General features: G+C 49.3%; 1 protein-coding gene across 1 annotated transcript; it reads left to right on the forward strand.

Moving 5' to 3' along the window:
• Positions 1-17,963: 17,963 nt before the first annotated feature.
• Positions 17,964-25,290, forward strand: LOC121276945 (C-C motif chemokine 19-like). The gene is made up of 4 exons (XM_041185654.1): positions 17,964-18,159; positions 20,425-20,551; positions 22,776-22,871; positions 23,481-25,290. The coding sequence occupies exons 1-4, from the start codon at positions 18,099-18,101 to the stop codon at positions 23,488-23,490; spliced, it is 294 nt and encodes a 97-aa protein (XP_041041588.1). The 5' UTR covers positions 17,964-18,098; the 3' UTR covers positions 23,491-25,290.
• Positions 25,291-26,188: the final 898 nt, after the last annotated feature.

Below are 26,188 nucleotides of genomic sequence, written 5' to 3' on the forward strand. Positions count from 1 at the left end.
ACTGGGAGATCCCACTCTCTGCTTTTGGTCCAGAAGCCAGCCAGCAATCTATCCTGCCCTTGTCCCCCGACTCCACACTCTCTAACCTTACTCATTAGTCTATTATGGGGCACCTTATCGAGGGCCTTTTGAAAGTCCAGATAAATGACATCTACTTCATTACCATTGTATATTCTCTCTGGTATCGCGTCAAAAAATTCAATACTGTTGATCAAGCAAGATTTTCCCTTTTGAAATCCATGCTGACTATTCATCACTATATTTCCCATTACTGGGTGACCTCTCCTTTAGTAAAGATTCCATTATTTTTCCTAACACTTCCTAACAGCTGAATGTTCTATAATTCCCTGGACATGTTCTGTCCCCTTCTTAAGTATAGGAATTACATCAGCTATCCAGCAGTCCTCTGGCACTAAAGCTTTACTAACAAGTTGTTAAATGTGAATAGTAATGCCTCTGCTCTCTCTTCTCTGGAATCTTTTAAAATATGAAGATGAAAACTATCTAGACTGGGGCTTTAACCTCATTGAGTTTGTTTAATTTATTCAATAGACAAATGCACTGATCTCAGTGTTCATTGCATCAGTCAGTGTTTTTTCTACCTGTTTTACCTCCCGAAGTGAAACAAATAATTACTTAACATTTCTACTCTTTCTATTGTTACCTGTGATATCATCCTGTCAGTCTCTTAATGGTCCTACTCGCATCAGAGCCATCCCTTTCTTAATTAACGTGCCTGTATTTATTTTCCAATCTGTATGAAGATTAAAATCTCCTATGATCATTGCAGTTCCTTTCTTACAAGCCCCCATTGTTTCTTGATGCGTTCGAGGCAGCTCAGAGAAGGTTCACTCGACTAATACCTGGGGTGTTATCTTCTGAAGAAAGGTGGGACAGGATGGGCCTGTTCCATTGGAGTTTAGAAGAATGAGAGGTGATCTTACTGAAACGAATAAGATCCTGAGGAAATTTGGCAGGGTGGATGCTGAGAGGATGTTTCCCCGCGTGGAAAAGAGACCAGAACCAGGAGACACAATTTAAAAATTAGCGATCTTCCATTTAAGATGGAGATGAGAAGAAACGTTTCCTCTGGGGGAGTTGTGAATCATTGGGACTCTCTTCCCCAGAAAGGGGTGGAGGCAGGGTCAATGAATATTTTTAAGGTAAAGGTAGATATATCCTTGACTAACAAAGGAGTCAAACATTATTGCGGGTAGACAATGTGGAGCTGAAACAAAAGCAGAATTACCTGGAAAAACTCAGCAGGTCTGGCAGCATCGGCGGAGAAGAAAAGAGTTGACATTTCGAGTCCTCATGACCCTTCAACTGAACTGTGGAGCTGAGGCCACAATCAGATCAGCCTTGAGCTTACTGAATGGTGGAGCAGGCTCGAGGGGCCGAATGGACTCCTCCTGCTCCGAAGCTGTATCTTCGTATTGCGATGAAACTCAAAAGAGCAAAAAATTGGTTTTAGGTTGGCAGGTTAGAGCCTGGAAACTTCAGTTCCCAGCAAATCTCCAGACTTCAGTTAATGCGCCAGCCAAGAACTACCTGGGAGTCTAGTCCAGGATTCTCTTAAGTTTAACTTGCAGGTTGATGCAGTAGTTAGGAAGGCAAATGCAATGTTGGCATTTATTTTGAGAGGACTAGAATATAAAAGCAGGGATGTGCTGCTGAGGCTTTATAAGGCTCTGGTCAGACCACATTTAAAATATTGAGAGCAATTTTGGGCCCTGTATCTCAGGAAGGATGTTCTGGCCCTGGAGAGGGTCCAGAGGAGGTTCATGAGAATGATCCCAGGAATGAAAGGCTTAACATATGAGGAACGTTTGAGGACTCTGGGTCTATACTCGATGGAGTTTAGAAGGATGAGGGGGGATCTGATTGAAACTTACAGAATACTGAAAGGCCTGGTTAGAGTGGACGTGGGGAAGATGTTTCCATTAGTAGGAGAGACTAGGACCCGAGGGCACAGCCTCAGAGTAAAGGGAAGACCTTTTAGAACAGAGATGAGGAGAAACTTCTTTAGCCAGAGAGTGGTGAATCTATGGAATTCATTGCCACAGAAGGCTGTGGAGGTCAGGTCATTGAGTGTATTTAAGACCGAGATAGATAGGTTCTTGATTGGTAAGGGGATCAAAGGTTATGGGGAGAAGTTGGGAGAATGGGGTTGAGAAACCTATCAGCCATGATTGAATGGCGGAGCAGACTCGATGGGCCGAATGGCCTCATTTCTGCTCCTATGTCTTATGGTCTGATGGCCACACATGCTCGGTTTGGATTTATTCATGTCGCTAGGGCCTTTCACTCATGCGTTGACCAGGGGAGGGCCGCAGGTGTGCAGTTAGTAGTTTTACATTCTTGAGGCTGGGAACCGGCCCTGTGCATGCGCAGAGGAGAAGGAAGCAAAGGAGTGAAAGGCGCATAACTGTAGGTCAGGCGACCTGAAGAGGAGTGGCATTGCAGAGAATGTGCCCCAGGGAGCAAGGGGGAACGAGGGTGGGGTGGGGTACGGGGACCGGGGGGGGGTGGGGGGGGGGGCACAGGGAACTGGGGGGTGTGGGGCAGGGGTGGACGGGTAGCAGGGGGGCAGGGAACAGGCGTGCTGAGGAGTGCTGTGGTGAGGGGAGACGGAGAATGGGGCAGGGGGGTGCTGGGAGCTGCAGGCTGGGGAGCAGTGGGGCAGGGAGAAGGTCCCAAACCAGGGAGTGGGACAAAAAGAGGTCCTGGAAGAAAGTTCCAGGCAGGGAGAAAGGCAGGGGTCAGAGATAGATCCTGTTTGTATCAAGATAAACAACAGGAGCAGAGAAACAGGCTCCAAGATAACAGAAGAGCTGCAGGGGGCAGACTGGAAGTGAAGTGGGCGCGAGAGAAGCCCTGAAGATCCAAGAGGGCAGCCAAAGGCTGGCGCCTCCGTGCTGCAGGCTCTTTAGGGCAAAAGGTACCCTTTTGGAGCAGTGGAGCTCTTCTTGGCGCCGCCGAAGATCTGAAAGTGTGCTAGGAAGGTGAAGCTGAGTGAGTTATGACCCACCCTCATGGGGAGGCTCCTCAAAGCTCTTGATCCAAGTGAGACCCCTTAATTTGTCACTGTCTGGCTGGGACACCCCCAAATTGTTATGCTCCGGGTGAGGAGGGATGAAGTGTCTCCCCGTCTTTATTCAGCACCCCCACCTCCCCTTCAGTTGGCCACAACAGGATTTGATCCAAGAAGGATCCCTTTCGTGGTGTAGAGGGTGGTGTGTGTGTGTCAGTTTCCCCTCTGACTTCTGAGCGGTTCGAATCGCTCCCACTCCCTGGATTCTAGACCTTGGACTTACTTGGGGGCTGTGACAAAGTGCAGCAGACAACTGGTTTTGGTGCAAGAAAAATAAAAACTGGGTTTATTGAAATCACAAATGAATTTATAACATTGGGATTACACTGAGATTATACAGACCTACAAAGTACACAATTAAGAATGGGGAACACACGGCATAACGAGGGAAAATCACGCTACTAATCCCCTTACCCTTGTCCCACCCCCAAAACCTAGTATCCTTGGATAGTTACTTGACAGCTTTGACACTCCCTGGACAGCTTTGACAACAGGACAGTTCCTTGACAGCTGGACAGCTCTTTTACAGCTTGACACTTCCAGTGAGTTTTTGCAGAAAAAGTTCACAATCATGGTCACTTTTAGCAATCCCAAAGGGTGCCTTACCTCTCCCAAAGGTGTCTCAGAACACTATCCAAAGGGGTACCCTGGCTTTCCATAGGAATCCACCGAGTACGGATCTCCTCTTACCTGTTCTAATCTGCACGCTCTGGATTCCTCGCTCATGTTTTTCCAAAGCCCCCCTTTGGTGGGGGCAGCTGATGATTTGAATGGCCAGCTCCCGCTCACATGAGTGAACCCTGGGCCTGTCTCCAGTCCAGACCCTGTGAAGATGGGAAATGCTGGGTTCGGGGGCGGGATTTAGAATCTTCGGCCCCTTGCAGGATTTTCACTATGACAGACCCTCCGTCATACCAGAAACTCGGGCCTCTGTCTGTACACTCTGCCCCTTCCTGTCGCACCCTGGTTATCATTACCCTTATCGCCACCCTGTACTGTTTGCCTTGTCCTTGCTCTTTAACTCTCTAAATTTCCCCTCACTCGCTCCCCCCCACCACCAGCACCCCCACACCAACTATTTAGTTTAAAACCCCCTCCGCAGTCCTAATTTTCTGATTCACCAGGACACTGGTCCCAGCATGGTTCAGGGATGCGTGTCCCAACGGAACAGCTCCCCAGTACTGGTGCCAGTGCCCCAAAACCCACTTCTCCCCACACCAATCTTTGGGCCACACATTTAACTCTCTAATCTGATTTACCCGACGCCAATTTGCTTGGGGCTCAGGTGGCAACCCAGAGATTACCCACCGTCTTTGTGGTCCCGCTTTTTAGCTTAGTTCCTGGCTGTTCATACTCCCTCAGCAGAACCACTTTCCTAGTCCTGCCTGTGACGTGGGTACACTCGTGAACCACAACAACTGGGTGCTTCCCCTCCCACTCCAAGTTCCTCTCCAGTCCTAGGGAGATGTCCTTAACCCGGGCACTCAGGTGCAGGCAGCACTTGCCTTTGGGATTCACCGTCCCAGCTGCAGAGGGCAGTACCGATCCCCCCCAACCCCACCAACTATACTTTCCCTGTCACTGCTACGTTCATTTTCAAAAGGAGGAATCTGAAAAGTAAAGACTTTCAGGGCTAGGGCCAAAAGGTAGGTGAGTCGGACAAGTTCAGTTCCTCTCAGAGATCCAGCACAGACATGATGGGCCAAATGGCCTCCTTTTGAGCCATTCTATGATGAGGGGACACCCTCTCAAAGCTAGGGGTCCCCTATTTAAGATGGAGATGAGGGAAAATGTTTTCTCTCAGAGGGTCATTAGTCTGTGGAATTCTCTTCCCCAGAAAGCAGTGGAAACTGGGCCATTGAATAGATTCAAGGCTGAGTTAAGAGTTTTGATTGACAAAGGAGTCAAGGGTTATTGGTGGCGGTGGGGGGGGGGGGGGGGGGGGGGGGGGCAGACAGAAAAGTGGAATTTGAGACCACAGTAAGGTCAGCCATGATCTTATTGAATGGCGGAGCTGGTTTGCAGTGTTGAATGGCCCACTTCTGCTCCTAATCCTTATGCTCTTGTGCATTTTTGTGATTCTACGATAATGGGAAAACGGATAATGGGAAATCGGATAATAGGAGTGTGGTAAGGGAAGTGTGTGTATGAAGGGAATGTGGATAATCAAGGCGTGAGAAGATGATGTAACTATGGAGTGTTACAGCTCAGAACAGGACCATTCAGAATATTGAAGGTTCCTCCGGCAGCACCTTCCAAACCCACGACCACTACCACCTAGAGGGACAAGGGCAGCAGATAGATGGGAACACCGCCACCTGGAAGTTCCCCTCCAAGCCACTCACCACCCCAACCTGGAAATATATCACTGTTCCTTCACTGTCGCTGGATCAAAATCCTGGAACTCCCTCCCTAACAGCACTGTGGGTGTACCTACACCACATGGACTGCATCGGCTCAAGAAGACAGCTCACCACCACCTTCTCAAGGGCAACTAGGGATGGGCAATAAATGCTGGCCCAGCCAGCGAAGCCCACATCCCATGGACGAATAAAAAAAACTTATGAACGAGGAGTAGGAGTGGGTCATTCGGCTCCTCGAGACTGCACTGCCATTTAGAAGGATCATGACTGATCTGACAGCAACCTGAAATCTGCAATAACCTATCACCCCCTTGCTTACCAAGAATCTATCCACCTCTGCCTTAAAAATACTCAAAGACTCTGCTTCCATTGCCTTTTCAGGGAGTGAGTTCCAAAGACTCACTGCCCTCAGATAAAATATTTCGCCTCATCTCGATTTCAAATAGGCAACCTCTTATTTTTAAACAGTGACTCACTAGTTCTAGATTCTCCCACAAGAGGAAACATCTTCTCCACACCCACCCTGTCAAGACCCCTCAGGATCTTAAAGGTTCCAATCAAGTTGCCTCTTACTCTTCTAAACTCCAGCGGATACAAGTCTAGTCTGTCCAACCTTTCCTCATAAGACAACCCACCCATTCCTGGTATTAGTCTGGTAAACCTTCTCTGAACTGCTTCAGAGACTGTTTTAAGGAGCAAACCAGTTCCTCCCATTCCCAACTCTTTCGCCGTGTCTCTATGATTCACGGTCAGATATTTATCCAAATCACCTTTGAAGGTTAATCTGAATCCGCCACTCTACCAGGCAGTGTATACCATATTCCAAGCAGTTTTTATTCCTTAATTCCTGATTTCAGTGCAAACAAGGCAGTGATTGTGAAACGGGGACTTTTCTGCAATTGTGGAATTCAAGATCCTTCACACTCCCCTCCCTCCCCCCCACCACCTCTCACCCTCCCAGTCGGCACTGCAGAAACGAAACTGAAGCCAGTGCAGTTCCAGATCACAGCTGCACGAGCAGCAGACACAGAGAACAACACGATGAGGAACAGACCCACTGAAGGCAAGAGCTTGCCTTAGTATTAAACTTCCTACCAGGGCACCGGTGCTCATTTCAGCAGCACACGTACAAACGTACGCACCAGGAGCAGCAGGAGGCCATTCAGCCCCTCGAGCCTGCCCCGCCATTCGATAAGATCAGGGCCGATCCGATTGTGGCCTCAGCTCCACTTCCCTGTCTACCCCTGATAACCTTTGTCTCCCCTGTTAGTAAATGTGAGAATCGGCAGTGCACCCGCCGACAATTAAGAGGCTATTAAAGTTTCAATTAGTGGGGGGGGGGGGGGTTTTATTCACTGCCCGTCCAAGGGCAGGATGAGGTTTCCGAGATTAAATTAAAAAAAATAAAGAAATCTTTGGACACAAACTTCAGTCTGTGTGGCATGGGTGTTTTTTTTCCGGATTTTTACATTCTGCTTTTATTGATTTTTTTTTTAAATTATTCAGCTCCCTGAGGCAGCTCACTGCCTTCAGAGAGCATAAAGTGCGCACTCCACTCTACCCCCGCGCACATGCTGGCTTCAGCACTCGCCTTCCTCCCACACACCACCCCAACACCCCCCACCCCCCCACCCCCGGCAGCACTGACCCTCTCACTCTGGCTGCCCGTTAATTGGCCAGCCAGCGTGATACGGGCAGCAGAGTCCAGTCCCCGGCCACTCCAAGGCCCACCGATCGCAGCCGTCCCAGTTTACAATCCTGCCCCAGATCAGCCATGATCTTATTAAACGGCGGAGCAAGCCTGAGGGGCTGAATGGCCTCCTCTTGCTCCATACGTTCCTACGTCCGTATGTAAAGAGTCCAGCTAACTAAGCTGTAAAAAAATATTCAATGCCCCCCCCCACCACCCCCCCCACCACCACTGCTCTCTGGGGAAGAGAATTCCACAGACTAACGACCCACAGAGAGACAAGATTCTCCCCTAAATCCATCTTAAATAGGTAACCCCTTATTTTTAAACTCTGTCCCCTTCTTCTAGCCTCTACCAAAGCGGGAAACCTTCTCTCAGCATCCACCCCATCAAGTCCCCTCAGGATCTTCTATGTTCAATAAGATCACCTCTCAATCTTCTAACTACGAATGGCTACAGGCCCAGCCTGTCCAGCCTTTCCTCATAAGGCAAACCTTCAATCCAAGCATCGGTGGAGTGAAGCTCCTCTGAACTGTTTCTAATGCAATTATATCCTTCCTTAAATAAGGAGACCAAAACTGTACACGGTACTGCAGTTATGGTCTCACCAAAACTGCGTTTAACTTTAACAAAACTTCCCTAATTTTATGTTCCATTCCCCTCGCAATAAAGAACAACATTCCATTTGCCTTCCTAATCACTTGCTGCACCTGCATACTAACTTTTTGCGATTCATCTACCAGGACACCCAGATCCCTCTGCTCAAAGTTCTGAAATCTAGGGATCGGGGGAGGCAATGGGATAGGGGCATTGCCACTGAACCGATAGTCCGTCTGGACTACCCAGGGTAATTCTCTGGGGGCCTGGGTTCAAATCGACCACTGCAGTTGGGAGAATTTAAATTCAATTAAAATCTGGAATTAAAAGTCTAATGATGACCATGAAACTGTTGTCGATTGTTGTAAAAACCCATCTGGTTCACTAATGTCCACTAAGGAAATGCCTACATGTGACTCCAGACCCACAGCAATGTGCCTGACTCTTAAAAATGCCCTCTGAACGAGGGCAATTAGGGATGGGGAATAAATGCTGGCCTAGACAGTGACACCAACAAACAAAATTTTAAAAAATCTCTCTGTGTAAATAAGATGCTGCAACTGCTTACAGTCTGTTTGTTGGCTAAACATCTGGGATTTCAGGGCTTGGTGGGGGTTGAATCATCCTGATTGTGGTTACGGGAAATGATCAAGAGAAATGTCTTGCTGGCTTTCAGTTGACTATCATGGAAAGGAATCAGGATTTGCATTTATGTAGCACCTTTCACATGGTCATCGTCTAGCTTTAAATTGCAGATATTTGATTCTGCCATGGTGGGATTCAAACCCCAGAGCATTACCCTGGGTCTCTGGATTACCAGCCCAGTGACAAAACCACTACATCAATCAATTAGTCCCATAGTTTTGATGCAACACTGTAGAAGCAGCTTTACTCTGTATCTAACCCCATACTGTACCTGTCCTGGGAGTGTTTGATGGGGACAGTGTAGAGGGAGATTTACTCTGTATCTAACCCTGTGCTGTACCTGTCCTGGGAGTGTTTGATGGGGACAGTGTAGAGGGAGCTTTACTCTGTATCTAACCCCGTGCTGTACTTGTCCTGGGAGAGTTTGATGGGGACAGTGTAGAGCGAGCTTTACTCTGTATCTAACCCCATGCTGTACCTGTCCTGTGAGTGTTTGATGGGGACGGTGTCGAGGGAGCTTTACTCTGTATCTAACCCCGTGCTGTACTTGTCCTGGGAGAGTTTGATGGGGACAGTGTAGAGCGAGCTTTACTCTGTATCTAACCCCGTGCTGTACCTGTCCTGGGAATGTTTGATTGGGACAGTGTAGAGGGAGATTTACTCTGTATCTAACCCCGTGCTGTACCTGTCCTGGGAGTGTTTGATGGGGACAGTGTAGAGGGAGTTTTACTCTGTATCTAACCCTGTGCTCTACCTGCCCTGGGAGTGTTTGATGGGGACAGTGTAGAGGAAGCTTTACTCTGTATCTAACCCCGTGCTGTACCTGTCCTGTGAGTGTTTGATGGGGACGGTGTCGAGGGAGCTTTACTCTGTATCTAACCCCGTGTTGTACCTGTCCTGGGAGTGTTCGATGGGGACAGTGTAGAGGGAGATTTACTCTGTATCTAACCCCGTGCTGTACCTGTCCTGGGAGTGTTTGATGGGGATAGTGTAGAGGGAGATTTACTCTGTATCTAACCCCGTGCTGTACCTGTCCTGGGAGTGTTTGATGGGGACAGTGTAGAGGGAGGTTTACTCTGTATCTAACCCCGTGCTGTACCTGCCCTGGGAGCTAAAGTGAACAATGAGGCTGTAATATAATTAAAGGAATTCCTAATCCATGAGGAACCATAGGATTGATTTATGGGAGTTGATGATTAACGCTTCTTATCTACTAATTGCCCTTAATGTGTGCTTGATCAGCTGTCGTTTATAAAACAATAAATTCTAATTTGGGTTAAACCTACAACATTTTTCCATTAGTTTGGACAGATTGGTGTTGCAATAGACTCATCTACTTGCACTGACAAAGGATCGAGATAAAGATGTGAGCGCAAATAGAATAATGAGGCTGGGATTTCCCAGTCTCCCCCCTCCCCCCCCACCCTCCGCTGTCACAGGACCGGGAATTCCAGCCCAAAGTCCATCAAATTCCAGCCCTGTATTCGACAATGCCCGTCACAGGCAGGATGGGAAAATCCCGACCTACGTTGCTAGGATTTGATGATGTAAGATGGGTGGAGTCTCAAATGGAACCTGAACCTCAGCATGGAATCAATGGGCCAAATGGCCCTCTACTGAAATGTAAATCCTGTGACAATTCCAGATGGAATTTATTTCCATTGCTTTTGTTTTGTGCAGTATATCACAGAATAGCATGAAATGTTTGTCAGGAAGAATGATCACCTGCTGGAAACACTGGAGAACATCCACCCACCCAAACTTGTGATAGGAGAGCGGGGGAGCGAGAGCAGGAGAGAGGGAGAGAGGGAGCGAGAGCAGGAGAGAGAGAGAGAGGGAGATCAACAGAGATGGAGACAGGGAGACTCGGGGAGAGGAGAGAGAGAGAGTGGGAAGGAGGGAAAGCGATTGCGGACATTTATGGCATTTAAGGATGGGCAACAAATGTTGGTCTTGCCAGCGATGCCCTCATCCCCGTGAAAGGATTTTTCAAAATGCTGATTTCTCATCAGTTGAATATTGGTCACTTATCAAGCTGTCACTTCTTGGAAGAGTTTCCAAACAGAACGGAGAACCCCACAACAGTCAGGTTGTCTTCACCCCAAAGTGAAATTCAAACTCTACTAGGAAGGGCGTGCATTTACATAGCACCTTTCACAATCTCTCAACGAGCTTTATGACCAATGGGGCACTGATTGGCTGGAAAGGCAAGGGCCAAAGGCAGAGGCGCAGGGATGGAGGGTGGGTGCAGACAGGAGGTCATGTGATGGCAACATTACCAGGAATTGACCAGACTTCAGCACAACTAACTGAATGTAAAGAGACATGGGAAAAGCTAACAGGAAGCGCTATTTTCATTCTAGACCATCCGTGCATTGTACTGTTAATTGATTGTTGGACCAGCAGAAGAGGAAGCACTTATTGCAAGTCAGGTCTGTACAGGACTGCAAAGGGCAGGATTGGAGGAGTCAGAGATTTCCAGGTATTGCTGGCTGAAGGCAGTCACAGAGAAGACTAAAGGGAGGTATGGTAATGGTGTTTAAAATTAACATCATGAAGGATTTGCACAGAGTAAAGAAGGGGAAACAATTCCCATTGGCTGAAGAGTTGATGAGGACCCCAATTTAAGGTGATTGACCAAAGAACACGAGGCAACACAAGGAAAAATTATTTTTTTACTTAACAAGTGGTTAGGATTTGGAATGTGCTGCGTAGTGGGGTAACGGGAACAGATTCAGTCGTAGCTCCCAAAAGAGAATTCGATAAATACAGGATGGAGAAAATTTGCTGGGATACGGGGAAGGAGCAGAGAAGTGGGACTAACAAAATCGCTCTTCAAAAGAGCCAGCAGAGACTCAATGGGCTGAGTGGCTTCACTCTGTCCCATACTAATCCATGATTCTGTAAGGGTAGTGAGGCCATAGAGCTATTTGAAATTCACTTTAAATGCAGGAGACAGTCAAATATGGGACTCTGTTCTTTCTCTCCCCTCTGCTTTGTTATATCCTGTATTGACCTTCCACACACTGTTGTGCATTACCGTAAGTTAAGATACATAAAAGATATTTGCCCCACTTTGTATATCACTCCCCAATCTGCCCTGATGCAGCTACAGTTCCCTACTGGAGTCCTGTGTCATCAGCACATTATAGGATTGCCGATGAGTTTAATCTGCTCTGCTACAATAACTCATTGTAACGTGTCAGTGGGTCGCACCTACCCTCCTGCCCAAAGACTTGAGCGCATAATCCACGCTGACACTCCCAGTGCAGTACTGAGGGAGTGCTGCACTGTCAGAGGTGCTGTCTTGCAGATGAGATTAAACCGATGCCCCACCTGCCCCCTCAAGTGGATGCAAAGATCCCACAGCCATTATTTTGAAGGGGAGTTCTCTCGAGTGTCCTGGCCAATATTTATCCCTCAATCAGCATCACAAAGAATAGATTATCTTGTCATTATTGAGTTGCTGTTTGTGGGAGCTTGCTGTGCACAAATTGGCTGCTGCATTACAATAGCGACGGGATTTCAGACAAGGTATTTTGATAAAAGCAAAAAAACTGCGGATGCTGAAAATCCAAAACAAAATTAAAAATAAAAAAACCAGGAAAAATTCAGCAGGTCTGGCAGCATCTGCGGAGAGAAAGACAGTTAACGTTTCGAGTCCGTCTGACTCTTCAGCAGAACTAAGTAAAAATAGAAGAGAGGTAAAATATCTCACACTGAACAATTTCTCCTTAAACTCCTCTCACTTCCTCCAAATAAAAGGCGTGGCTATGGGTACCCGCATGGGCCCCAGCTCTGCCTCTCTTTATGGGGTATGTGGAACATTCCTTGTTCCAGTCCTACTCCCGCCCCCTCCCACAACTCTTTCTCCAGTACATCGATGATTACTTCGGTGCTGCTTCATGCTCTCGTCTGGACCTGGAAAAATTTATTAATTTTGCTTCCAGTTTCCACCCCTCCATCATTTTCACATGGTCCATCTCTGACCCTTCCCTTCCCTTCCTTGACCTCTCTGTCCCAATTTCTGGTGATAGACTGTCCACCAATATCCATTACAAGCCTACCGACTCCCACAGCTACCTCAACTACAGCTCCTCACACCCCGCTTCCTGTAAGGACTCCATCCCATTCTCTCAGTTCCTTCGCCTCCGTCGCATCTGTTCTGATGATGCCACTTTCCAAAACAGTTCCTCTGACATATCTTCTTTCTTCATTAACCAAGGTTTTCCACCCACGGTGGTTGACAGGGCCCTCAACCGTGTCTGACCCATCTCCCAAGCATCCGCCCTCACACCTTCCTCTCCCTCCCAGAAACATGATAGGGTCCCCCTTGTCCTCACTTATCACCCCACCAGCCTCCGCATTCAAAGGATCATCCTCCGCCATTTCCGCCAACTGCAGCATGATGCCACCACCAAACACATCTTCCCTTCACCCCCCCGGCAGCATTCCATAGGGATCGTTCCCTCAGGGACACCCTGGTCCACTCCTCCATCACCCCCTACACCTCAACCCCCTCCCACGGCACCTTCCCATGCAACCGCTGAAGGTGCAACACCTGCCCCTTTACTTCCCCTCTCCTCACCACCCAAGGGCCCAAACACTCCTTTCAAGTGAAGCAGCATTTCACTTACATTTCCCTCAATTTAGTCTACTGCATTCGTTGCTCCCAATTCGGTTTCCTCTACATTGGAGAGACCAAACGCAGACTGGGTGACCGCTTTGTGGAACACCTTCGGTCTGTCCGCAAGCATTACCCAGACCTCCCTGTCTCTTGCCATTTTAACACCCCACCCTGCTCTCATGTCCACATGTCTGTCCTTGGCTTGCTGCATTGTTCCAGTGAAGCTCAACGCAAACTGGAGGAACAGCACCTCATCTTCCGACTAGGCACTTTACAGCCTTCCGGACTGAATATTAAGTTCAACAATTTTAGATCATGAACTCCCTCCTCCATCCCCACCCCCTTTCTGATCCCCCCTTTTTTTTCCAATAATTTATATAGATTTTTCTTTTCCCACCTATTTCCATTATTTTTAAATGTATTTCCATCCATTGTTTTATCTCTACCTTTTAGCCCTTTTCAATTTCTTCCCCCCACCCCCACCAGAGCTATCTGTACCTTGCTTGTCCTGCTTTCTACCCTTAATTCGCACATTCCTTAGCTAATATCACCACCTTCAACACCTCTTTGTCCTTTTGTCTGTGACATCTTTTGGTTATCTCCACCTATCACTGGCCCTCTATCCAGCTCTTCTTGTCCCACCGCCCCTTAAACCAGCTTACATTTCACCTCTCTTCTATTTTTCCTTAGTTCTGTTGAAGAGTCATATGGACTCGAAACGTTAACTGTGTTCCTCTCTGCAGATGCTGCCAGACCTGCTGAGTTTTTTAAGGTATTTTGATGCAGTGCAGTCTGACCAGCTCAATAAATAAATGAACTCTGTGGAGTTTAGTTATAAAGAGTATATTTCACTATTTTGGTGCTATGGGGTGAATTCTCATTGTTGTTGTATGGGTGAGCACCTGAAAGGGCCAGTTTATTATAAAAACCCAGGGGCAAGCTCCACGGGGACAGAATTCTACATCGTACAGTCCAGGCAGCTGAAGGCGCAGTCGCCAGTCGCGCAGTGGTTAAAATCAGGGGACGAGAATTAGAGGTGCCCGGATATCTCAGTGGATTGTGGAGGCCGGAGGAGGTTACAGAGATGGGGAGGGACGAGGCCACCGGGGGATTGGAATGAGAGGTTTAAATTGAGCTCCTGAGGGATTTTGCAGAGTAGTTCCCCCGCCACCGCGCCCCCCCCACCCCCTGTTTAGATTGGATGCCTTCACAGTCTTCGCCTCAGTTTATTCATCCCAAAATAAAGTAAAGCTAACAAGTTAAAACAAATCCCGGCACATCAACTCTGTATATATAATGTTCCAAAAACAATTTCCACATATTGTTGAAAGGGGCCTCTTTACTTGTTAATGATTGATGGCTCTATATTAGATAATGGTGTCGAAACTTCACTTGGCTGTTACTTCAACTAAACACTCGGCCAGCTGTGATTTTATTTAACAAATAAAGATAGCACCACAGAGATCGGAGGATCAAAGGTCAAATCCCAGGGGGTGGATCATTGTTTAAAAATAAGAGGTCCACCATCTTGGACAGAGATGAGGAGACATTTTTTTCCCTCTGAGGGTCTTTGGAACTCTCTTCCTGAAAAGGCAGTGGAAGCAGAGTCTCTGGATATTTTTAAGGCAGAGCGAGATAGATTCTTGATTAACAAAGGGGTGAAAGGTTACCAGGGGTAGGCAGGAGGTTAGCCACAATATTGAATGGAGGAGCAGGCTTGAGGGGCCGAGTGGCCTAATCCTGCTTCTAGTTCATATGTTGGGAACATAGGAACATAGAAACATGCTTGTATGTATGCTCGAATGGGGTGAGGTGGTTTGGCGTAGTTTGCGGTATGGAGAGGGTTGTATGGGGGAGTTGGTGGAGAGCGGGGAGGTGGTGGAGAGCGGGGGTGGTGGAGGTGGAGAGCAGGGGGGTTAGCGGAGAGCAGGGGGCGGTGGGGTGGAAAGCCGGGGGCTGGTGTAGAGCGGTGGTGGGGGTGGGGGGGGGAGAGTGGGTGGAACAACCCAAAGTGATTTTACAACCAAAGAAATATTTTTTGAAATGTGATGCCTGTTGTAATGTAGGAATCACAGCAGCTAATTTATACACATCAAGATCCCACAAGCAGCAATGTGATCATGACCAGATAACATATTTTAGCGGTGAAGACCAGGCCTCTCCAGTCTTTGCTGAAATACTGACTGTGGGATGTCTAACATCCACCTGGGAGGACAGACGGGGCCTCAAGTTAATGTCTCATTCTAAAGACAGCACCTCTGACAATGCAGCATTCCCTGAGTACTGCACTGTGAGCGTTAACCTGGGCTGTTCTTTGCTACTCACACTCCGCAAAGATCAGCATTGTCTCTTTTAGAAAGAAATCCCCTCTAGGCTCAGCGAAATTAGCAACAACAGGAAGGAACTCTTAAAGGGACAGCGTCTTTCTCACCAGCAAGAGTGGACGGGGTCAGGAGGTGGTGGTCAGCAGGCAATAGATTCTTTGCATTTCTACAGCAATTTTCACAGCCTCAGGATATACTGAAACCCTCACAGATAATGACCTACCTTTAAAATGAAGTCACTGTTCTGCAGTAGAAAATGCAGCATTCAAAATTCACATGACAAGCTCCCACAAGCAACAGTGAGATCATGACAAGGTAATCTGCATTTTAATTGACTATCCTAGTGACGCTGTCATGTTGGCCGGGATATCAGGAGAATCGTAGAATAGTTACAGCACAGAAGGGGGCCATTCAGCCCATCGTGTCAGTGCTGGCCTCCTGCAGGAGTAACTCATCTTGTCCCACTGCCGTGCCTTGTCCCTGGAGCCCCACACACTTCCTTTCTGATAATTATCAAATTCCCTATTCAATGATTCAACGGACCCTGCCTGCACCTCACACTCTCAGGCAGTGCATTCCAGACCCTGGCCACTGGAAAAGCTCTCCCTCATGTCGTCTCTGCTTCTTTTGCCAATTGCTTTAAATCGGCTGCCTCTCGTTCTCGATTCTTCCACCAATGGGAGCACATTCTCCCTCTCTACTCTCCTTCTCCCCTCATGGTTTTGAACATCTCCGTCAAATCTCCTCTCGACCTTCTCTTCTCCAAAGAGAACAGCCTCAACTTCTCCAATCTGTCCACGTAGCTGAAGTTCCTCGTCCCTGGAACCATTCCTGTCGACCTTTCCTGTATCCCCTTCACATCTTTTCCAAAATGCAGTGACCAGAATACTCCAGTTGAGGCCAAACCAGTGTTTTATGAAGGTGCACCATAACCTCCTTGCTCTTGTACTCCATGTCCCTGTTAAGAAAGCTCGCCACACTGCTTCATTAACAACTCTCTCCATCTGTCCTGCTACCTTCAATGACTTATGCGCACATACACCCAGGTCCCTCTGCATCTCGCACTCCCTCTACCCCCCCCACACCACCCCCACCCCCCGCCACCACATGCTTAATTTTATGTTCTTCCAACCAAAATGAATCATTTCACACCTCTCTGTCTTAAAGATCATCTGCTACATGTCCATCCATTCCGTCACTCCATCCACCGCCTCTTGAAGTTCACCACTATCCTTCTCACAGCTTACAATACTCCCAAGTTCCATGTCATCCGCACGTGTTTTGAAATTATGCCCCTGTGCAGCCAAGTCAGGCTCATTAATATACACAGGGGTCTCAAGGAGAGCAGCGGCCTGAACTGCAACCCCCGGGAACCCCGCTGTACAATCTCCCTCCAGCCCGTGGGCTCAGGCCTTTTACCCTTGCTGCTGAAAGCCACGGGTTTCTGATTAGAGACAAGGCTGCCAACTATAGCCGACACCCGAACAGCTCAGTGTACTCGCCAGTCAGCAGAATTAACAACTGGAACATGTGGTTGCTGTGATAAGCATGTGGCAGAATTGTAGTTGATGGTAAGGTCCCACAAACAGGAAGGTCTGTGCTTACTTGTGTGAGCATCGCAAAGGGCAGCTTTGGCCTGAACCATTACTGCGGTGAACCGCGGTGAGCAGATTGACGTGGTTAGTGCGGTGGGCCGTTCACGGTTCGGTGAGTTTAACCAGCGAGCAGGCTGCCTCGCGCAGGCATGGCCATGCTCTGTTAGCAGCAGTCAGCCGGGGCGTGTGGAAGTTCCTGCAGGGGGTCGCCCTCAGCACCCCGCTGGATAGGGAGAGGAAGATTCCACGCGCAGCCCTGCTCCTGGTGGGTCGATGCTGCCCACTCTGCTGGAAGGTGGCTAGCGGGCGAGGGCCGCCGTCACAGCGCCTGTTGATGATCCGGCCCCCCCACCTACCGACCGCCTGGCCCGATAGGGGAGACAGTGGCATTGTGGGTAAGGCCACTAGGTGGCTAACTCAGAGGGGCAGCCTAATGCTCTGGGGTCAAGGGGTCAAATCTCAGTAATGGTGACCACGAAACTGTCACAGATTGTTGTAAAAAGCCCATCGGGTTTCAGTAAAGCCCTTTAGCGAAGGGAATCTGCTGTCCTTACCTGGTCTGGTCTACACATGACTCCAGGGCCGCTGCAGTTGGAGTTCTCTACCCCAGAGGGCTGTGGAGACTCAGCCAGTGAGCGTGTTCGAAGCAGAGGCAGAGAGATTTCTAGATACCAGTGACCTTAAGGGGACAGTGTGGGGGAGAAGGCATTGGGGTAGATCCACCAAGAACTAGCTAAATGGTGGAGATAGCTCTCGAGGGGCTGAAGGGCCTATTCCTGCTCCTATTTCCTGCGTTCCTAAGCAAGGGCTTGGAAATGCCCTCGCCAAGCCGGGCAGTTAGGGATGGGCAACAAATGCTGGCCCTGTCGGCAACACCCACATCATGAGAGAATGAAAAAAATTCAGCAAAACACAATCAGATCTAATTATTCAAAAGTTGGAGGGAAAAAAAAGCCCCACATAGTCAGTCAACAGTTAAAATCATAGTGAAACTTCAGCAGGCTGCGTATATATATAGAGGCAGCAGCATCTGTAACAGCCAGAGCCGCTCAGCCTCTGGTGAAAGCCTGAGAGTCCCAGGAGTTGACTTCTCTCCGTCGGAACCCAGCTCGCCTCTCTCTATCTCTCTCTCCCGTGACTGCTTCTACCCAAAGGTTGCCATCATGAGCCTTCACATCAAGGTCGCTTTCCTGCTCCTCGCTGTCGCTTGTCACTCCTGCAAAGGTAAGGGAACCACTCGCCTGCTGAAGTGCGAAACCTTAAGGGGTCCCCTGGCGAATCCGTTTGGCACCTTAGTCCGGTTGAGGGGGGTTGGGTTGGGGGGTGGGGGGGGTGGGGGGTTGGGAGCGACACGAAAAGGGGAGAATATAAGGCAAGGTTTTTATCCCCTTTTCTGAATATTCTATCCCTGAATCAGCTTCGGGGAGTTTCTCCTTGTTCAAAGGCACCACGAGAATTCAAGCTGACACCTCCATCCTGGAATTCAGGCTAGTCCCAGGTGATCGCGTGCTTTCCAAGATAGATAAGTCTTGCATTTCTATAGCGCCTTTCACAGCCTGAGGCTGCCCCAAAGCACTTTACAGCCATTGAAATGCTTTTGGAAGTGTCGTCACTGTTGTAATGTAGGAAAACAGCAGCCAATTTGCGCACAGCAAGCTCCCACAAACAAAGCAATGTGATAATGGCTAGAGAATCTGTTTTTAATAACATTGATTTTAAGGGATGAATATTGCCCAGGAAATCAAGGAGCACTCCCCTGCTCTTCCTCGATTAGCAGCCTTGAGATCTTTTATGTCCACCCGACAGGGCTTCACTTTAAAATCTCATCCAAAAGACGGCACCTCCGACAGTGCAGCACTCCCTCAGTACTGCTCTGGAGTGTCTGCCTGCATTCTGTGCTTGACTATCCGGAGTGAGGGCTTGAACTCACAATATTCCAACTGCGAGGTGAGAATGGCCACTGACGGTCAGGGTGGAATATTGGGCAGCCTCCCACACAGGTTCGCACTTCTCCCCAGCTTCTCCCCAACAGGTTTCCCACCCAGTGTTCAGGACACCCAATTACCCCAGCGTCAGGGAGTCAAGTCTGCCCTTGGAGGAGTGGAGAGAGAGGGGTAGAATTTCACAGGCACCCGGGTGGCAATCTGGTGCTTCATATCTACTGTCCATTATTAAGACCGTGTAGCTTTCTAGAACCTTCCGTCAATCCGCAATGGTACCCATGAGGTAAATGAAAAATCTACTTCCTTGCCCTCTACCTGACCACCTCAGTTCAACGTTCAGTCCCTACTGACAACACTGAGACCTTATGGGGGGTACAATTCCCCATCAGGGTCCGCTCACTTTCCAATCCAGTGATCGCCCTTCACACGGGCACCTGGTGAGTATGCTGGCTATTCGACTGTAATGGCATCATACCCAAGCTCCTACCTGTTCTCATCCACAGTCTGTCCACACCTGGTCTTCTCACTAGATCAGGAGTGTGAAGCCGTGCAGATTATTTCTGAAACAAGCTCCCAGCCTCTAGGCACTAAGGCTAACTGTAGGCCCTCATCCCTCCCCACCCCAGAACTGTCAGTCCAAGTGAAATCGGCTTAAACTGGTGATGGAAACGGTTAAAGGATTAACAGCTTTAACATAGTCCGTGTCCGCCACCCCCCCCCACCCCATAAGGTTTCCTCTTGTACTGCTGTGCCAGCATACGATCTGTGAGCAGTTCAATTAACTGTCCCGTGACTCGGTATCATCTCTTCATTTCATTCATTTCATGAGCGTTGCTGGCAAGACCGGTTGGCATTTATTGCCCCACCCCTGAGCAGGCATCACTGAGCTGCCTTCTTGGGTTGCTCGATTGTCACAGAGGGCAGGTAAGAGTCCACCACGTTATGGTCTATATTGTGACACTGGAGTCACTCTAGGGCAGACTTTTACCTGGCCACACCTCTATGTGACTTCAGTACCAACCTACAGTGGTCAACTCTTAATCGCCTGCACTGCATCAAACCACCACCAATGGTTCAAGACAAGGGTAGCCCAGCACCTACCTGCATGTCGGGCCAACTAAAGATGAGTTATAAATGCCAGCCTTGCCCACACCCTGAACTATTTTTATCAACGACTGATATCATATGGCCAGGGAGTCAATGGGCCAAATGGTGCCACAATGACTCTATGACATATTTCCAGCAGAGGTTGAGGACGACAGGGACGAGTTCGAGGAATAAAGATCAGTCCTCTGAGACACCTGGAGGCTGGAGGCCAGGGATCTCACCCTCCCCAGATTTTACAAGGTACCCGGATCTGCGCCTGACGTGCTGGACCAGGTACTGGAAGATGGGGCTAGAGTGGGTGGCCAGGTTTTTTTTCCCCTTTCCAGCCAGGGCAGAGACGATAGGCTGAAGGGCCTCTTTCTGTGCCGTGACTTTTCTGTGGTTCTATGTGTAGCAGTGACCGTCCGGCCAATGATGTCTTTTGTCTCCTTCTGTTTAGGGAGCGGAGGAGATGATGGAGCTGTGGATTGTTGTCTGAATGTCAGTCACAATGTGATTCCCAAACGCATCGTGGTGGGCTGCAAGGTGCAGGATGCTTCACTGGGCTGCCGCATTCCTGCAGTGGTGTAAGTAGGCCGGATTCTGTGCTTTGCCTAACCCAGCTCAGCACCCCCACAACCCAGACCCCATACCCTTACCCCCACCCCCTCCCCTCACAGAAACAAATTAGCCACCTCAACATAGAATTGTCCTCCTGCAGTCACCCCCCCACGTCTGACTGATGTTAGGCTCAACCCCTGGGACTCTGTCCACACCCCTTTGTAGCAGCTCTAAGCCATCATGGCCTATTCTCCACCCCAGCTGTCACAGGCAAACGGACCCGTGAAGAGTGTCCCTCAGGGTCTGCCCAGGTGGGCAGCATCGTCACCGGAGTGGGGGGTGGGGGTGGGTGGGGGTTGGGGTGGAGGGAGCAGCAGAAGAGTCTGAATCCACACCTGCCATCACCACGGTAACCAACTGGGATCACTCTTTGTGCACAAACCCTATCAATGGGGGGAAAGAGAACGTGACTGGGAGTGAAAAACCCATCTGGCACTTTACTTGCCCAAACTCCCCACCTGCTTTTGGCCCCATGGCCGATTGCGACCCTTCGCAACCCCCCCATCACTGCACCTCCCCAAACACCCAACCCCCTCCCCAACACCCCCCCAACACCCCAACGCACAACCCCCCCAACATTCCCCCCAATCACTGCACCTCCCCCAACACCCAACCCCCTCCCCAACACCCTAACACACAACCCCCCCAACACCCCTCCATCACTGCATCTCCCCCAACACCCAACCCCCTCCCCAAATCCCCCAACTCTCCAACACCCACACCCCCCCAACACTCCCCTCCATCACTGCATCTCCCCCAACACCCAACCCCTTCCCCAACACCCCCCAACATTCCAACACCCACACCCCCCCAACACCCCCCCATCACTGCACCTCCCCCAACACCCAACCCCCTCCCCAACACCCCCCCCCAAAACCCCAACACACAACCCCCCCAACACCCCCCCATCACTGCACCTCCCCCAACACCCAACCCCCTCCCCAACACCCTAACACACAACTCCCCCAACACCCCTCCATCACTGCACCTCCCCCAACACCCCAACGCACAACCCCCCCAACACTCCCCCCCATCACTGCACCTCCCCAACACCCAAACCCCTCCCCAACACCCCCCCAACACTCCCCCCATTACTGCATCTCCCCCAACACCCAACCCCCTCCCCAAACCCCCCAACACTCCAACACCCACACCCCCCCAACACCCCCCCATCACTGCACCTCCCCCAACACCCAACCACCTCCCCAACACCCCCCCAACACTCCCCCCATTACTGCATCTCCCCCAACACCCAACCCCCTCCCCAAGACCCCAACACACACCCAACACCCAAACCCCCCTAACAACCCCCTCACTGCACCTCCCCCAACACCCAACACCCTCCCCAACACCACCCCAACACCCCAGTAACACAATGCCCCCAACAACCGCACATCACTGCACCTCCCCCAACACCCAACCCCTCCCCAACACCCCCCCAACACCCCAGCACCCAACCCCCCCAACACCCCCCATCACTGCACCTCCCCCCAACACCCAACCCTCACCCCATCATCCCACCAACACCCCAACACCCAACCCCCCAATAGCCCCATCACTGCACCTCCCCCAACACCCAACCGCCTCCTCAACACCCCCCAACACCCCAACACCCAACCCCTCCAATACCCCCCATCATTGCATTCTTCCCCAGCAACCAACCCCCTCCCCAACACACCCCCAACACCCCAACACCCAACCACCCTCCACAATCCCCCCATCACTGCACCTCCCCCAACACCCAACCCTCGCCCCAACACCCCACCCACACCCCAACACCCAACCCTCCAATACCCCCATCACTGCACCTCCACCACCACCCAACCCCCTCCCCAACACCCCCCCAACACCCCCCAAATCACTGCACCTCCCCAACACCCAAACCCCTCCCCAACACCCCAACACCCACACAACACTGCACCTCCCCCAACACTCAAACCCCTCCCCAACATGCCCCTAACACCTAACCACACCCCCACACCCAACCACCACCCCCCCCCCACCTCACCACCACCCCCCCCCCCCCCACTCTCAACCCCTCTAAATGGCAGCTTTGGCTTGAAATGGGCAGCTCAGTGGGAAAAGGAAAGTTACAGAGAGTCCTGTATGGACAGAGTGACTAGCTGGAAGTTAACAGTGGGGGCCCCTCACTGTGTGATTGCCAATGTTAAATGGGACCTTGTTTTGCAGGTTCATCACAGTGAGAAACAAGAAATTATGTGCTCCACAGGGCCCGCGATGGGTGAAGAAATTACTGAAGAGATGTCAGAGACTCCAGGAGTTGCAGTAAGCAGAATTTAACTTGTTTTCAGCTTCTAATCACACCAATAGGTGCTTCCTCAATATGTGATTCCTGCTCAAGAGACATGTAAGAATTTTCCATAATGCTTTTTGTTGCCTCGAAGCTTTGGGTTAGAGCTTAACATGTGATTGCACACAGACCTTTATCTTTGTATCGAACCCCAAGCTGTACCTGTCCTGGGAGTGTTTGATGGGGACAGTGTAGAGTGAGCTTTACTCTGTATCTAACCCCGTGCTGTACCTGTCCTGGGAGTGTTTGATGGGGACAGTGTAGAGGGAGCTTTACTCTGTATCTAAACCCGTGCTGTACCTGTCCTGGGAGTGTTTGATGGGGACAGTGTAGAGGGAGCTTTACTCTGTATCTAAACCCGTGCTGTACCTGTCCTGGGAGTGTTTGACAGGGAAATGGTGTTTCATAACTCTTGTGGAATTTGAACTCATTAGAATCCATTCCATAACCATATGCCTACCAAACCCTAAATAGCCATGACTAATGCCATTAACTCTCTTGCGTTTTCTATAACTCCTATGTTTAGATGAAATCAAAGGAAAATATTGTTGTTCCTAAGCTTTTCCCTTGACTTCTTTCTCCAGTGGGCAGTAATCTCAAGCAAGGACGATCAAGGAAGAAGTGAGAGACTGTGGAAGTGCCACAACTCCCCACTTGGATGGTGTGTAGTCCACAGCATCTTTCAGCTGAAGCCTCCTTTGTTTTATGACAAATTCTGTCAGACGATCCCAACTAATGTGAACATATTTCCGGGCAATAAATGTAGCTTCAATCCACTTGTAATGGTAAATTCAGTCCCAGTGTCAGAGGATGTGCATGACTTTATCATTATTACATCCTGGATCACTGCTTTCAGAGGCTACAAAGGGTGACTGATGAGTGGAATGGGAAATCTAACTTTGCTATACAGGAATTGGCTGCAATGAGGCAGGGAAGGAACTTTGCTCTCATTCTCACAGAATCACAGAATCTCACAGTGTAGAAGAGGCCTTTTCGCCCATCGAGTCTGCACCGACATGTGAGAAACATCTGACCTACCTGCCTAATCCCATTTACCAGCACTTGGCCCATAGCCTTGAATGTTATGACGATGCCAAGTGCTCATCCAGGTACTTTTTAAAGGATGTGAGGTAACCCACCTCCACCACCCTCCCAGGCAGCGCATTCCAGACAGTCACCACCCTCTGGGTAAAAAAGTTTTTCCTCACATCTCCCCGAAACCTCCTGCCCCTCACCTTGAACTTATGTCCCCTTGTGACTGACCCTTCAACCAAGGGGAACAGCTGCTCCCTATCCACCCTGTCCATGCCCCTCATAATCTTGTACACCTCGATCAGGTCGCCCCTCAGTCTTCTCTGCTCCAACAAAAACAACCCAAGTCTATCCAACCTCTCTTCATAGCTTAAATGTTTCATCCCAGGGAATATCCTGGTAAATCTCCACTGCACCCTCTCCAGTGCAATCACATCCTTCCTATAATGTGGCGACCAGAACTGCACACAGTACTCCAGCTGTGGCCTCACCAATGTTCTATACAACTCCAACATGACCTCCCTAATTTTGTAATCTATGCCTCGATTGATAAAGGCAAGTGTCCCATATGCCTTTTTCACCACCCCACTAACATGCCCCTCCACCTTCACTCTTGTACCTGTGTTGAAATTTTCTAGACATTAACAACTTCCATTTGTCAATCCGAGTCAAAGGCTCAAGGGTTGAGATGAACTCGTCCCCAGTTTAGTACTGGCTCATGAAAATTAAGCTACTTCCAAAAGGAACTGGATAAATCTCCAGTTTGGAGGGGAATTGGGGCTAATGGAGACATTGAGATGATCCATAGAGAGCAATGAGCTTCCAAGATTAGGGAATCCTCTACGGAGGGCACAAGGAGGTGTGAACAGATCACGCTTGATGTTCCTTTGCAATCAGGAAATGATTATAGAGAACTTGCTGTCACCAGGTGACTGAGGCAAATTCTCCAATTGGGTGGGGTCTATGCAGGAATTCAGGGCTGGATCTATAGCCCAATAGCTCAGCTGGTAGAGCATCAGGCTTGAGGGTCAAGGGTTGGAGTCCCAGTTTAGGTATTTGGTTTTTCCATTAAAAGCAGCTTGGACTGCAGCAGCTTATGGAGCAGGTTCACCAGCACTTCCTGAGGCCTGGATAACAAATGTAGCCTTGTTGAAAACATCGGCAGTCCAGGGGCAAAGTTAAAAAGAGTGGGAGTCCGTGAGAGGGTGGGGTGTGGGTGGAAATGGCCACAAAGCTCAATGGAGTTTTCACATTCTAATCTTTTTCATTTATTATGGTGTAATATTTATTAAGTAATGCACATCCTCTCGCTCAATTATCTGTAAAGATTCTGTTGATGGAATAAAATCTCAGATTTCTTCATGTCAAATGATCTCAAATTAAATCTATTTTCTTACATCCTGATATGGATACGCTGTTGTCTTTTTAAAAGGTGAGGGTTGTTCCTCATTGAGATGCCGTGCTGAATCTCCCAGGGTGAAGAGATTAGAGAGAGGTTAGAGAAGGGGAGCATGATGTTTGTACGGCTGTGTTATTAAACACCTTCCACAGGTTTGAGCTCCAAGTATCAGCCATGTCACATTAACATCTGAGCAAGAACGTGGTGGGTTCGTGACCCACTCCGGAAGCATGAGCTCAAAATCCAGGCTGAAGCTCCCAGCGTGCCGCTGAGTGAGTGCTGCACAGTCAGAGGTGTTAACCCAAGGCCCCATTTCCCTTGAATAAAAGCAAAATACTGCGGACGCTGGAAATCCAAAACCAAATCAAAAATACCTGGGAAAGCTCAGCAGGTCTGACAGCATCTGCGGAGAGGGACACGGAGTTAAGGTTCCATACGGACTGGAAACGTTAACTGTGTCCCTCTCCTCAGATGCTGTCAGACCTGATGAGCTTTCCCAGGTATTTTTGATTTGGTTTCCCATTTCCCTTCTCGGATACACATAAAAGGTTCAATATGCCACGATGGAAAAAAGAGCAAGGGGGTTCTCCCTGGTGCCCTGAACAATATCTATCCCTCAGCCTTCAGCAGGTTATCTATTGCCGTTTATGGGAGGTGGCTGTGCAGAAATTGCTTGACGGTCTTTCTATATTACAACAGTGACGACACTTCAAAAAAAAACCTTCATTTGCTGCACTAGATTTTGAAAGACAAGATATAAATGCAACGTCTCTCTTTTTCGGCACTTCACACCTCACCAATTACCCAGGGGTTTAGAAACAAAAAAAAACAAAGAACTGCGGATGCTGGAAATCCAAAACA

Source organism: Carcharodon carcharias, chromosome 4 (genome assembly GCF_017639515.1).
Source record: "Carcharodon carcharias isolate sCarCar2 chromosome 4, sCarCar2.pri, whole genome shotgun sequence".
In the NCBI taxonomy this organism is placed as follows: domain Eukaryota; kingdom Metazoa; phylum Chordata; class Chondrichthyes; order Lamniformes; family Lamnidae; genus Carcharodon; species Carcharodon carcharias.

Bases quoted from the DNA above. Each gene is read 5' to 3' on its own strand.
- LOC121276945 (XM_041185654.1), top strand. From the start codon at position 18,099: ATGAGCCTTCACATCAAGGTCGCTTTCCTGCTCCTCGCTGTCGCTTGT. The intron at 18,160-20,424 runs GTAAGGGAACCA...CCTTCTGTTTAG, and splicing joins CGCTTGTCACTCCTGCAAAG to GGAGCGGAGGAGATGATGGA. The intron at 20,552-22,775 runs GTAAGTAGGCCG...CTTGTTTTGCAG, and splicing joins TGCCGCATTCCTGCAGTGGT to GTTCATCACAGTGAGAAACA.